The sequence below is a fragment of the Bufo gargarizans genome, unplaced genomic scaffold, assembly GCF_014858855.1.
Source record: "Bufo gargarizans isolate SCDJY-AF-19 unplaced genomic scaffold, ASM1485885v1 original_scaffold_2062_pilon, whole genome shotgun sequence".
NCBI classification, from domain to species: domain Eukaryota; kingdom Metazoa; phylum Chordata; class Amphibia; order Anura; family Bufonidae; genus Bufo; species Bufo gargarizans.
In genome coordinates, this window is record NW_025334626.1 from 242,898 (window position 1) to 257,109 (window position 14,212).

At 45.8% G+C, this 14,212-nt stretch overlaps 1 protein-coding gene across 2 annotated transcripts in view; it reads left to right on the forward strand.

Annotated features, from left to right (window-relative positions):
* The window catches only part of FYB1 (FYN binding protein 1), a 72,560-nt gene extending 64,550 nt beyond the window's left edge, over nt 1-8,010 (forward strand). For both annotated transcript variants that reach the window (XM_044274793.1, XM_044274794.1), the window contains exon 2: nt 6,889-8,010. In XM_044274793.1, the coding sequence (XP_044130728.1) occupies nt 6,889-7,995 (1,107 nt within the window). In that variant the 3' untranslated portion in view covers nt 7,996-8,010. The remainder of the gene's footprint in view (nt 1-6,888) is intronic.
* The last annotated feature ends 6,202 nt before the right edge of the window (nt 8,011-14,212 follow it).

Consider the following 14,212-nt stretch of genomic DNA (forward strand, 5'->3'; position numbering starts at 1 on the left):
CTGTAGTTATCATTCTCCATGTGGCACAGTACTACACAATCTGCACATCTTGTAGAGGGAAGCCTATCAATCACTTATAGAACCGCCTCCTCGTAGAGGGAAAACTGTTAATCACTGATAGAACCGCCTCCTCATAGAGGGACGCCTGTCATTCACTGATGGGACCGTCTCCTCATAGAGGGAAGGCTATCAATCACTGATAGGATCGTCTCCTCATAGAGGGTAGGCTATCAATCACTGATAGGATCGTCTCCTCATAGAGGGAAGCCTGTCAATGACTGATAGGACCGTCTCCTCATAGAGGGAAGGCTGTCAATCATTGATAGGACCGTCTCCACATAGAGGGAAGGCTGTCAATCATTGATAGGACCGTCTCCTCATAGAGGGAAGGCTGTCAATCATTGATAGGACCGTCTCCTCATAGAGGGAAGGCTGTCAATCACTGATGGGACCACCTCCTCGTAGAGGGAAGCCTATCCATCACTGATAGGACCGCCTCCTTGACTTCAAAGCCCAGAATGAGCAGGAATTTAATTGTATACATTACAATTTTTACTGAATCTTTTCCCACAACACTATATATTAATCTGCTCAGCTGCTTCTGCTCTATAATATGATGGCTGTAGCTTGAGGATCATGTTTAACATGACAGGTCCCCTTTAAGTGCAGGGATATATAAAGCACTATGTAAATAGCAAGTACTTAAATGTATAGCAACAGTTACCTGTATATAACAATGCAACTGGTTAAATGTAAAGGATACAATTTTTCTTGTAAGAGGGGATGCATTTCGTCACAACGCTCTGACATGATCAATACTACGCTGGCATCTCACAGTGGCTTAAAGGCACATGACAACACAACAACATGGCGTATCATGCATGGCACACTTAAAGGGAATGTGCCACCAAAAATGTTATCTGCCAGTTAGAACTAGATAGCAGCACATATCCTTTTTTCCTGATTGCATATTTTTTAAATTCTATTTCCTGAACATGATTTTGGGGCGACCATCTTGCCTGAGCTGTTCTTAACAGCTTTAAGAAAATTGCTTTACACTGATAGGACCGCCTCCTCATAGAGGGACAGCTGTCAATCACTGATGGGACCGCCTCCTCATAGAGGAAAGCCTGTCAATCACTGATAGGACCGCCTCCTCATAGAGGAAAGCCTGTCAATCACTGATAGGACCGCCTCCTCATAGAGGAAAGCCTGTCAATCACTGATAGGATCTCCTCGTCATAGAGGAAAGCCTGTCAATCACTGATAGGACCGCCTCCTCATAGAGGGACAGCTTTCAATCACTGATGGGACCGCCTCCTCATAGAGGAAAGCCTGTCAATCACTGATAGGACCGCCTCCTCATAGAGGGACAGCTGTCAATCACTGATGGGACCGCCTCCTCATAGAGGAAAGCCTGTCAATCACTGATAGGACCGCCTCCTCATAGAGGAAAGCCTGTCAATCACTGATAGGACCTCCTCCTCATAGAGGAAAGCCTGTCAATCACTGATAGGACCTCCTCCTCATAGAGGAAAGCCTGTCAATCACTGATAGGACCACCTCCTCGTAGAGGGAAGCCTATCAATCACTGATAGGACCGCCTTCTCATAGAGGGAAGCCTATCCATCACTGATAGGACCGCCTCCTTGACTTCAAAGCCCAGAATGAGCAATTTGGAATTTCATTGTATACAGCAGCCACATGGGCCATAGACACAATAGTCTGGAAGGGGACCTCATTGACTTCTATGGAAGAGTTTTCTAGGCATGCTCTGGGACCTGTGCAAAGGTCATTGTACAAGGAAAGAATAGGATCCACCATTCACAATAATATCCATGTTATCTATGCACAGAGGGGATATCATTGCAGGCAGGATTAGAAAGACAGATAATCAGATAACTACAGTAACGTGATCTGTACAGACCAAGAAGTGGCGCCTATAGTGGCCAGTGCAAAAACGGCAGGAATTTATGGTTTTTGTTTTATGGATATTGACATAGAAAATTAAAAATATTATCAAAAATTATATATAAAAATGATTTAAACAATAAGTAATTTTCTGATGACATGTTCCCTTTTAAAGGGATATTCCTATCTGGGACATTTATGTCATATCAATAGGATAGACCATAAATGTCCGATAGCTGCTGGTCCCACCTCAAGAATGAAGCTCCTCCATTCATCGTCGATTATTTTAGGAAACCCCATAGCAGTGAATGGTGGAGTGGCTGTGCATGCGTGGTCTGCTCAACCATGGGCTGAAAACAAGGATTAAGTCGTTTGGAATTTAAACAATCTGATTTCCCATGAGATTAATGAGAGAAGCTATCCGTCATCCCCTTATCTCAACTTTCTTATGAAATAATTTTCAGATCAGCGCTTCAGTCTGTGATCAGTTACTATTGTCCCTGTACTATGGTGCTCAGAAAGATTGCTTTTGGGATGTGGGTGAAACGTGCAACATCTACATGGAGTAGTATATTCCCCTTTTATGACCCTATAGAAGGGGGAACATATTGCTCCATGTTTGATAAATAAAAATCTGGAAAGTGTGTCCGTAAAAAACGGATCCGCAAAAAATACGGATGACATCCGTGTGCATTCCGTTTTTTGCGGAACAGAACAGCTGGCCCCTGATAGAACAGTACTATCCTTGTCCATAATGCGGACAACAAGGCTCCATTCAGACGTCCGTAGAATGTGTTGGCACCCGTTCCGCAATTATCCGGAATGGGTGCGGACCTATTCATTCTCTATGGGGCGTATCCGCATTTCCGGAGTGTGGCCCCGAACTTCCGGTCCGCGGCTTCGTAAAAAAAATAGAACATGCCCTATTCTTGTCCACAATAGCGGACAAGAATAAGCAGTTCTATGGGGGTGCCGGCCGGGTGTATTGCGGATCCACAAAAAACGGAACGGAAACGGAAAAAAAAGGCCCCTTGCACACGATCGTATGTATTTTGTGGTCCGCAAAAAATACGGATGACATCCATGTGTATTCCGTATTTTGCTGAACGGAACAGCTGGCCCTTAATAGAACAGTACTATCCTTGTCTGTAATGCGGACAATAATAGAACATGTTCTATTTTTTTGCTGAACTGAAATACGGAAACAAAATGCACACGGAATACCTTCCGTTTTTTTGCGGACCTATTGAAATGAATTGTTCAGTATACGGTTTGCAAAAAAACGGAACGGAAACGGAAGGAAAATACGTTTGTGTGCAAGAGGCCTAAGGCTCCATTCACACGTCCGTAGTCTGTTTTGCTGATCCACGGATCTGCAAAACACGGACACCGGCGCATTTTGCGGACGGCACATCGCCGGTACTAATAGAATATGCCTATTCTTGTCCGCAATTGGGATTTAGGTCTGGACGTGTTGCTGACGTGTAAATGGAGCCTAAGGCGGAGGAGCCTGTGACTCCTTTCCTTGCCTTTATGGCAGTAGAACGGGGCAGGCGTTCATGATGACATCATCACAACCTCCTGCGCTGTGTCTCAGGCGGCGCTATGATGTGTTCCTGAATGCAATCTCCATTTTCACATCAGGCAGCAGGGAAGCTAGAATCAGCCATGAGTATATGACTTGCATTGTGTGCCACATGCAGGTAACGCCCGTATTCCTGACACTTGTGCGTTTCCTGTTCACAGCTTGTCATCGGCATCGCTATCTTTTCACAGACACAGACGTGTATGCTACTACATGAGGGTCTGCTGGGTGCAGGGTCGCTGCTAGGGAATTTTACCAACAGGGCGAGCATTAAAAAAGTGCCCCCCCCCCCCCTTAAAGGGGTTGTCTCACTTCAGTAAGTTGCATTTATCATGTATCAGTATTACACATGATAAGCTCAGATACAGTGGCTCAGCCGGCAGTACCATACACAGCCTTTGGCTGCTATCAGTAATATTGTCCTTTAAATCTACCGCTGCATTGCCAGTAACAGCCTTCCCAGCACACGATGACAGCGCCCCATACCTCTTACATCCAGTGACGTCTCTTTCATGTAGATATTCTCTTTCCTCATCTTCTCCTTTCAGACCTTTAGACTAGACCACCATTTTTCGTCTCTGCAGTTTGACGAAAAAAATCTTTGTTTCCTCCCATTTTCTGGAGAAATCATCCTACTACCCCCAATACTGTGCCGCTGTGCTCCCCAATACTATACTGCAGAAACAAATAATACTAGTACCACACAGAGCCCCCCATATAAAATACCCCTTCTTTGTGGCCTCAGTAGAATCCCCCAATCATGTGCCAGTAACAAATGCCTCTTCATGCCCCCCCATCATGTGCCAGTAACAAGTGTCTCTCCATGCCCTCCATGCCCACCCATCATGTGCCAGTAACAAGTGCCTCTCCATGCCCCCCTTCCATCATGTGTCAGTAACAAGTGCCTCTCCATGTCCCCAATCATGTGCCAGTAACAAGTGCATCTCCATGCCCTCCATCATGTGCCAGTAACAAGTGCCTCTCCATGCCCCCCATCATGTGCCAGTAACAAGTGCCTCTCCATGCCCCCCCAATCATGTGCCAGTAACAAGTGCCTCTCCATGCCCCCCATCATGTGCCAGTAACAAGTGCCTCTCCATGTCCCCCATCATGTGCCAGTAACAAGTGCCTCTCCATGCCCCCCATCATGTGCCAGTAACAAGTGCCTCTCCATGCCCCCAATCATGTGCCAGTAACAAGTTCCTCTCCATGCCCCCCCATCATGTGCCAGTAACAAGTGCCTCTCCATGCCCCCCCAATCATGTGCCAGTAACAAGTGCCTCTCATGCCCCCCCAAGTCATGTGCCACAAGTATTGTCCCATATAAAAATAAAAAACACTTACTGTATACATACCTCCATGGCAGCGATGCGATGCAGGCCTCTTCCGGCCTGTGTCCTGCGCTTTACCGCTCAGACGGCGCGATGATGTAATTGCGCCGCCTGCACCACCCTCTGATAGGCTGCGGGCCTTGTGGCCTGCAGCCTATCAGAGGAACGGGGAAGGGAGACGCCTCTCCCTCCCCTGCCCTGCTGCACAGCCATCTGTATCGCTGTCCTGAGGACGGTGAAACAGATGACTATGGAGATGAGCGCTTCCACAATGGAAGCGCTCATCTCCCCTGATCCGCTCTCTCACCATTGGCGCCCCCTCTTCTTGCTGGAGACACGCACCCCGTGCAGTCGCACCCCTCGCCCGGCTGTAGAAACGGCGCTGGCTGGGTGCACTCAGCTGTCAGCATGATACAAATGATGATCTACCATTCAGAAAATAGTCCAACCTGCGATCAGTTCCTCAGCTTATAAACTCTGGGGGCAATACAACAGTGGGCAGTACAGAACTAGTTTGTCCTTTCAAGCCAAGCCCCAGATCCACCCAAGAACTTCCATAAAACCTCCTAGGATGCTGATTTTGGGACAAATTTGCATAAGCACCGACTGCTTTAAAGGTTCATTTTGAGGGACAATCCCACAAAAAAATGGAATGGTTGGGAGATATATAGGAGGTCACCATCAGCCCCGGTGTCTGTGTTTTCCTACATGTCCTTCATACATTCAGCAGAGTGTTCCCACCTGGTATCCCATGCATGGAGCTGGATGCTGACATTGTTTTGGGCCTCCTTGTTGAAGTGGAGATCTCCAGAAGAAGCATCTAATGGCTATAGGGACCTATTGTGACCAGTATGGTGGGGGTGTTGGCAGTAGTACTGTAATTATTGAGGGTATTAGTAGGGACTGATCTGATGTCACTACATGGGAGGTTAAGGAGGACTGTCGTGACTGCTGGGGAAGTTGGAGAGGGATAGCCTACTGTGATTACTACTAAGTGGTGGTCATGCTCTGACGATTGGGGAAGAGGGAGAGACTAAGGCTACTTTCACACTCGCGTTAGGCTTGTTCGGATCTGTACTAACGTTTGCACACGTGTGCTGCCGGAAGTCCGGCCCCATTCAGTATGATGGGGACTGGCCAGAGATCCAGCCACAGCACAGAGAACATGGATCTCCGGCCGGTCCCCATTATAATTAATAGGGCCAGGCAGACTTCCGGCAACACACGTGTGCAAACTTTAGTACGGATCCGGCAGGCTATTCCCCTGCCGGACAAGCAACAAGTAGCCTTAGAGAGTCAATGCTGCTCTATTCTGACTACTGAGGGGCAGTAAAATTGTACATGATGAGTAAAACCAGCACATCCCCCGACTGCATCGCGTTTCCCGGACTTTTTTGCAATTGCTGCTCAAGCAGGTTGTATGGACGTACCGCGAGGACTTTTAAGAGTCGCCATGTACACCTGTTGGCCGCAACGCCACAACAATCTGATAGCAAGCATATGATATTGAACGCACCAAGACTTTGCTATGAACTCAAGTAAAATTGAATAGATATGACACAAGATGCCATCAATAAGACATGTTTTGTTTTGGGGTTTTTTCCACTCCTGTCTTCAGGCTGTGTCCAGTATTGCGAGTGAAGAATGTTGCTAATTTCATTCAACCCCTATAAAAATTGAAGTAACTGTACAGCAGAACAACATGGGGTAGTGAGAGATTTTCACCACAGTTACAGATCTCCACCACTTCCATGGTGGCAGGGTGGTATAGTTGGCATCTGGGCAGCACCTCAGCAGAAGGGCTACCTGCAATTCTGCATCCAATCTCATACACAGTATCACAAAACATAAGAACACATGCAGATAGCACAGTAATTGTCAGCCCCAGACCTGGAGGGGGATTAGCATTTACTTGGTCGTACAGGAAGATGCTTCGTACAGAAACTCTACCAATCAGCTCTGTTGCAAGCCTCAAGTCAGGAAGCCTTTGAAATAGCTGTGAGTATGTGAGAGCGGTGTGGCAACAGCTCACTTCACTTCGTCTTTCCTTTATGCTTGCAGGAAAAGAGCACAAATGTGAAGTCCCTGACGGCTATGTTTAATGCAGCGCCCAGTCCCATGGAGGGAGCTGAGAAGTCCCCAGGGAACCCTCCATTAAATAGCTTTCAAGCGAGAAGAGCAGAATTTGCAAAAGCTAACAATTTTAACTCAGGAACTTTTCCCAAGAAACCTGTCTCGCCAAAACCTCCTCAGGTTCCCAAATCTGCATCTGATGAAATAAAACACCCAGCATTAAGACCGGTAGGTATAAACAGATTTGGGGGTTCTGTTCATGGACCAAGTCAAGACTCGGACGTGAAGCCTACATTTCCAAAACCACCTGGATTTAAGACTTTCGAGCAACCAAAGGATGAGCCAAAGGTGCCATTTCCAAAGCCCATCGGAAATAAACCACTTCTAACTACTAACTCGCCCTTAGAACATAAGTTTGGAGTCAAGCCACCGGTTCCAACTGAAGAGAAACAAAAACCAGCCTTCCCAAAGCCATCAGCAATTAAAGCATCATCAGAGAATGAGCCGAAACCCTACATACAGAAGAAGCCGCCATTTGGGGCAAAACCTTCATCGAACACTGTTGGATCCCCAGGTGAAGTCAATGCCACCAAACCTGGTTTGGTCTCAAAGACATTCTCAAATTCCTTAGAAAATAAACCTGCAAAGCAAACTAAAGAAACGCCAGAAGAAAATCTTGCACCGGGTCCTACATCTCAATTCTGTGTCCCATTACGACCAACCGGCATCAAACCGCTGCAGAGCCCATTTCTAAAGCAAAACCCAGATGAGCCGCACGACAGGGCAAAGCAAGGTACGCCACTGAAGGATTACCAGGCCAAAGTGAACCATGATGGGGGCAACTCTCAACCTCCTGTGTCAAAATACCCAAGATTTCCATCAACGAGTCAGATGCCTCCTGCTCCAGACAATTTAAGAGAACAGAAGGATTCATCAGAACCAAAACGGAAATCCCTGCCGACCCCAGCTCAACTTGGCCCTCCACCTCAAAAACCAGCGAGACCTCCAAACGTTGACATAGAACGATACAGAAGTGGAAAGACGATGGGTAAGTTACATTCTCAAGTTTGCTACCCGATAGAAATCATACAGTAACATAAAAAAGCATCGTAATCAGATAAATCTTTTGTTTCTATCTCGTTTCTACATTGATAGTTTTTAGTTTGTTTCCATTTAAAACTTTTGTTTTTGTGCAACATTTTTGCTTCTTTTTTCTTTCAATTTTGGTTCTGTTAGTTTTTAGCTTGTTACTATATGTAAAACTTGTGTCTCAATGTTGTTTCCATTTAAACAATTGCTTCTCTTTTCTTTCTATGTCAGTTTTATATTTCTATGTAAAATGTTTCTGTTTTATGATGACTTAATGAAAGGTTCCAAAATATGTATCAGTATAAAAAAAAAAAAGATCTTAAAGACCATGCAGTAAAAATGTAAAAAAAGTTAGTTTTTTTTTTTGTTTTGTTTTTTGTCGACTTCATGTAACTAAATTGATGACATGGTCACCATTTACGGTTCCCATACTGGTCAACCTAGTGTGAGATTGGGGTACATTTGGTCCACCAGGGGGACGATTGCAAAGTCCCAACCTCAAGGTGTATGTAAAGAGTGTGTGCCATGTTTAATACTGCACATGAAGGCCAATGTGTTACTCTGCCATCCTTACCAGCTGTATTGTCCGCTTTAGATGAGGTTGCCGCGCAGAACCTGACTGCTAGGCTTAGTCGAAACTCACGATCATGTCAGGGCTCAGGCCTAATCGAGGATCCTCTGAATTTTTTATGGGCCAGTTAGACCCTGGGGGGCAGAACTACCCAGATATTTTATACAAGAGTCTTCAATTTTCGTAGGACACCCTCTTTGAGGTTGTATTGGCGGCCACCATGTTGTCAGCTGAAGAGGATGACTCAAAAATTTATATTTAGGACTGATTTTAGATAGAAATACAATTTTGTTTTTTGTTGTTGCTATATCTGCTTGTTCCTCCACTTCCTCCACTTTGCATCTAACATTACTGTATCTAATGTTACATTCAGACCTCACTGACAGAACCTGTTTTATCTCTGCGCACACTTCTTCCTGCGTGGATGCTTTTGTCATGTGAGGAGATCGCAGTGACAATAAATGGAGGAGATCTGGTTACAGCAAGGTCATCTTTCCCGTTAAATGAAAAGGACTGCTACGCTGATATTGCAGTTTTCACTTCTCGGTTTAAGCAATCACTTGCTTTATTTACCAGCTCTTTTGGGAAATGCAGACAATATAGAGAAGTGAGCACTTGGAGAGCGCAGTAGATGGCGCATCAACTTGGGCAGGAGCAGGTATGGCGAGGGTCAGTTATATAGGCATTATGGACAAGAAGACCAATGCAAACACTGACCTACCATGTATAAACCTGATGTCCTGGGTCTCCTTGTTGCATTCATCTGAATTGAGACTGCAGAAATCCATGAACATACTGAAAAACAACCCCATTCTGATTAATGCAATTACATTTTTGCAATAAATCTGCTACACGTGAGTACAAAATACCGCAACTGCTACCTGTGTGCTCACTCCCTACAGTCACGACTATTGAGATGGGGCTAATATGAGCGCAAGACCAACGTGAGTCGCCCCCTAAGGCAAAGTTATATGCAGTCACTTATCACAAGAATCCCACTGATGGGACCCTATGGATTCTCAAAATGAAGGTGCAGTGGGGGGGGGGGGGGGGGGTGTCAAGTGTTGTTGCACATTAGGTGACCTCGAGTTGGGCTGCATTGCAGTGGTCAGGCGTGCCAAAGGGGCCCAGATACCTTCATGCTCGTGGTCTGTGGAGGTCCCAAAGGATGTCCTCAAAGCAATCATAACTGTATGGCATATCATTATCGGAATAGCCCTTTAAAGGAACATTCCAGTCTAACCCAGGAGCTGTCGTTGCCCCCAGCACTTCCTTATTTTCTGAGTGCTTTCTGTACGAACTTCCCATTTTTGTGCAATGCTAGAAAGTAAATGATTAGCAGAGGAGACGACTTTCATTACGTGTCACCCCTCTGGTGAAGCCTCGTGTCATAGGGTGGCCACCTTTCAGCTTACTGGGTACAACTAGTGATGAGCGATCCGAATTTCAGGATAAATTTGCTTCGCCGCAAAGCCAGATTTCCTTGTACTTTGTGGTAGAGGATTGATTTTAACTGAAATAGTATAAAAAAACAAACTAAAAAATTATACTTACCTGATCCATTTGCTTGCGACGGGCTGGCCGCCGCCATCTTGACTGAAGATCTCGGCCGAAATTCCATGCGATCGGCCAGCGTGATGACGTCATCTCAGTATGCGCGAGATTTCGCGTCAGACCTTCAAGCAAGATGTCGGCGGTCGGCCCGTCATGGGCAAACGGAACAATTACTCTCTGGTATTAATATCACATGCCGCGATCATGTATAAATGCAGCATCTGAGGGGTACAGTGACGGAGCTGCGCAATCGCCGCTCCCTGTCTTTGCACCCACCACTGACAAAGAAATGCACTTCGTAACTAAGTAATTCGTCTCAAGGCAATTTTTTGGGTTAAATTCTGCGAAGCAGCAGAATCGACTTTTTTAATACTTTGCTTATCACTAGGTACAACACAGTGCAGGGAAACTTGCATCTTGGTCTCTAGGAACAACACAAGGGGAGCCAAAAAAGAAGGATCGAACTGGTGTCTCATGCAAACGCCCATCATATCTGCTATAGATTTGTGTTGGGCGCATGGTGTATCTTCACAGGAGGAAAAAGGGGCATGAGGCCTAAGGGGAAGACATAAAAGTAGCAAGAGAAGAGAACCAGGAACATTAATAATAATATAATAATATTACAAAATTTGTATATAGCGCCACAATATTCCACAGCGCTTTACAAGTTCATAGGGTTTATATACAAAACAAAAATACCTAGATAATATGCAACTGAAACACTAGGAGTCAGGGCCCTGCTCGCAAGAGCTTACAATCTATGAGGAATTGGGGGTGACACATAAGGTAGTTGATTGTGATAAGTAGGATTTGAGCCATTATTGAACTGACAGGAGTGGTGCCGGCCGATCTGCTTCGGTTTGGGACTACTAGAGGATCGAGTTTAGGCCAGAGGAGTTGGTGGGGGGGAGGTTTAGTCAGGGAATAGTCAGTTTAGGAAGCTTGATAAGCCTGCTTGAAGGTGGAGAACTTGTGAATTGACCTAGTATTCCGGGGCAGAGTATTCCAGAGAGTAGGTGCAGCTCGAGAAAAGTCTTGAATACGGGAGTGAGATGTACGGATTATGGAGGTTATTAATCTTAGGTCGCTAACAGAACGGAGAGCATGAGTAGGGTGGTGGATGGAGATGAGGGAGGAGATGTATGGAGGTGCAGCACTGTGGAGAGCACGAGTAGGGTGGTAGATGGAGATGAGGGAGGAGATGTATGGAGGCGCAGCACTGTGGAGAGCTTTGTAGGTGAGGGTGAGAAGTTTGAACTGTATTCTGTGGTGGATGGGCAACCAGTGAAGTGACTGGCACAGACTAGTAGCATCAGTGTAGCGGTTGGATGGATAGATGAGTCTGGCTGCAGCATTTAGAACAGACTGAAGGGGGGAGAGTTTAGTGAGAGGGAGACCGATTAGTAATGCGTTGCAGTAGTCAAGACGAGAATGCATCAAAGCAACAACAAGAGTTTTTGCCGTTTCCACAGTAAGAAAAGGGGCGGATTCTGGCGATATTCTTGAGGTGCAGACGACAAGAGCGTGTAAGTGAATGAATATGGGGAAAAAAGGAGATTGGAGTCAAATGTGGCCCCAAGACAGTGGGCATGTTGCACAGGAGTTATGATAGTGCTGCAGACCGAAATTGAAAAATCAAGTTTAGGTGAGTTAGTAGATGGGGGAAAGACAAGAAGTTAAGTTTTTGAGAGGTTCAGTTTTACATACAGAGAGGACAAGATGTTAGAGACAGCTGCCAGACAATTACTGGTGTTCTGGAGTAAAGCAGGGGTGATGTCAGGGGATGAAGTGTATAGTTGGGTGTCGTCAGCATAGAGATGGTATCGAAAGCCAAATCTACTGATAGTCTGTCCAATGGGGGCTGTATAGAGGGAGAAGAGTAGAGCACCTAGTACTGAGTCCTGATGAACAACATCAAGAGGAAGAGGAGAAGAAGAAGAGCCAGCAAATGATACACTCAAGGAGCGGCCAGAGAGATAGGAAGAGAACCAAGAGAGAGCAGTGTCCTTAAAGCCAATTGAGTGGAGCATGGTGAGGAGGAGTTTGTGGTCTACGGTATCGAACGCTGCAGAGAGATCCAGCAGAATCTGTAGAGAATAGTCACCATTTCTTTTTGCTGTTAGGAGATCGTTAGACACTTTAGTAAGGGCAGTTTCTGTAGAGTGAAGAGGGAGAAAGGCAGATTGTAAGGGGTCAAGAAAAGAGTTTTCAGAGAGATAGCTTATTAAGCGAGAGTAGACCAGACGTTCAAGGAGTTTAGAGATGAAGGTTAGAAACAGGTCGGTAGTTAGCAGCACAGGTTGGGTCAAGAGATGGTTTCTTTAGTAGTGGGGTTATAATACAGTGTTTGAAAGAGGAGGGAAAGATACCAGAAGAGAGAGAGAGGTTAAAAATTGTAGTTAGGTGAGTGATGACAGCCGGGGAGAGGGACTGGAGGAGGTGTGATGGAATAGGATCACTGCTACAGGTCATGGGTCGAGAAGAAGAGAGAAGCCTGGAAACTTCTTCTTCTGTTATAGGGTCAAAAAAGGAGAGAGAGAGCATGTGGAATTGGAGGGAGGAGGATTGAAATTATTTGGGGACTGGGAGATTATTTCCTGCCGGATACTGCCAATCTTGTCTCTGAAGTACGTGGCCATGCCATCAGCACAGAGGTCAGTGACAGGTTCTGGAACTTTAGAGCTTAGAAGGGAATGAAAAGTGTCAAACAGTCGTTTTGGGTTATTTGAGAGTGAGGAGATGAGAGAGGTGAAGTACTTTTGTTTGGCAATGTTGAGAGCCGAATTATATGTTTTGAGCATAAATTTATAATGGAGGGAGCTCAGGAGATTACAGCATACACACATATGCAGCCACCACTAGAGGGAGCTCAGGAGATTACTGCAGACAGATATATATATATATATAGCCACCACTAGAGGAAGCTCATGAGTAGGGATGAGCGAACTCGAACTGTATAGTTCGGGTTCGTACCGAATTTTGGGGTGTCCGTGACACGGACCCGAACCCGGACATTTTCGTAAAAGTCCGGGTTCGGGTTCGGTGTTCGTCGCTTTCTTGGCGCTTTTGTGACGCTTTCTTGGCGCTTTTTGAAAGGCTGCAAAGCAGCCAATCAACAAGCGTCATACTACTTGCCCCAAGAGGCCATCACAGCCATGCCTACTATTGGCATGGCTGTGATTGGCCAGAGCACCATGTGACCCAGCCTCTATTTAAGCTGGAGTCACATAGCGCCGCCCGTCACTCTGCTCTGATTAGCGTAGGGAGAGGTTGCGGCTGCGACAGTAGGGCGAGATTAGGCAGATTAACTCCTCCAAAGGACTTGATTAACTGATCGATCTGCAGCTGTGGATCATTGAGCTGCTGATCCTCAATTGCTCACTGTTTTTAGGCTGCCCAGACCGTTTGTCAGTCACATTTTTCTGGGGTGATCGGCGGCCATTTTGTGTCTTGTGGTGCGCCAGCACAAGCTGCGACCAAGTGCATTTAACCCTCAATGGTGTGGTTGTTTTTTGGCTAAAGCCTACATCAGGGTGAAGCTGTCACACCAAGTGCATTTAACCAGCAATAGTCTGTTCATTTTTTGGCCATATACAAAATCAGGGGCAAGCTGCGCCTGTCACCAAGTGCATTTAACCCTCAATGGTGTGGTTGTTTTTTGGCTAAAGCCTACATCAGGGTGAAGCTGTCACACCAAGTGCATTTAACCAGCAATAGTCTGTTTATTTTTTGGCCATATACTACATCAGGGGCAAGCTGCGCCCGTCACCAAGTGCATTTAACCCTCAGTAGTGTGGTTGGTCAAGCTGTGACACCAAGTGCATTTAACCAGCAATAGTCTGTTCATTTTTTGGCCATATACTACATCAGGGGCAAGCTGCGCCCGTCACCAAGTGCATTTAACCAGCAATAGTGTGGTTATTTTTTGGCCATTCCCAGTCTAATTCTGTCACTAAATCCATACCGGTCACCCAGCGCCTAAATACTAGGCCTCAAATTTATATCCCGCTAAATCTCTCGTTACGCTGTCCTGTTGTAGCTGGGGAAAGTTATTTAGTGTCCGTCAAAGCACATTTTTGTTCTGGGTTGAAATACAAT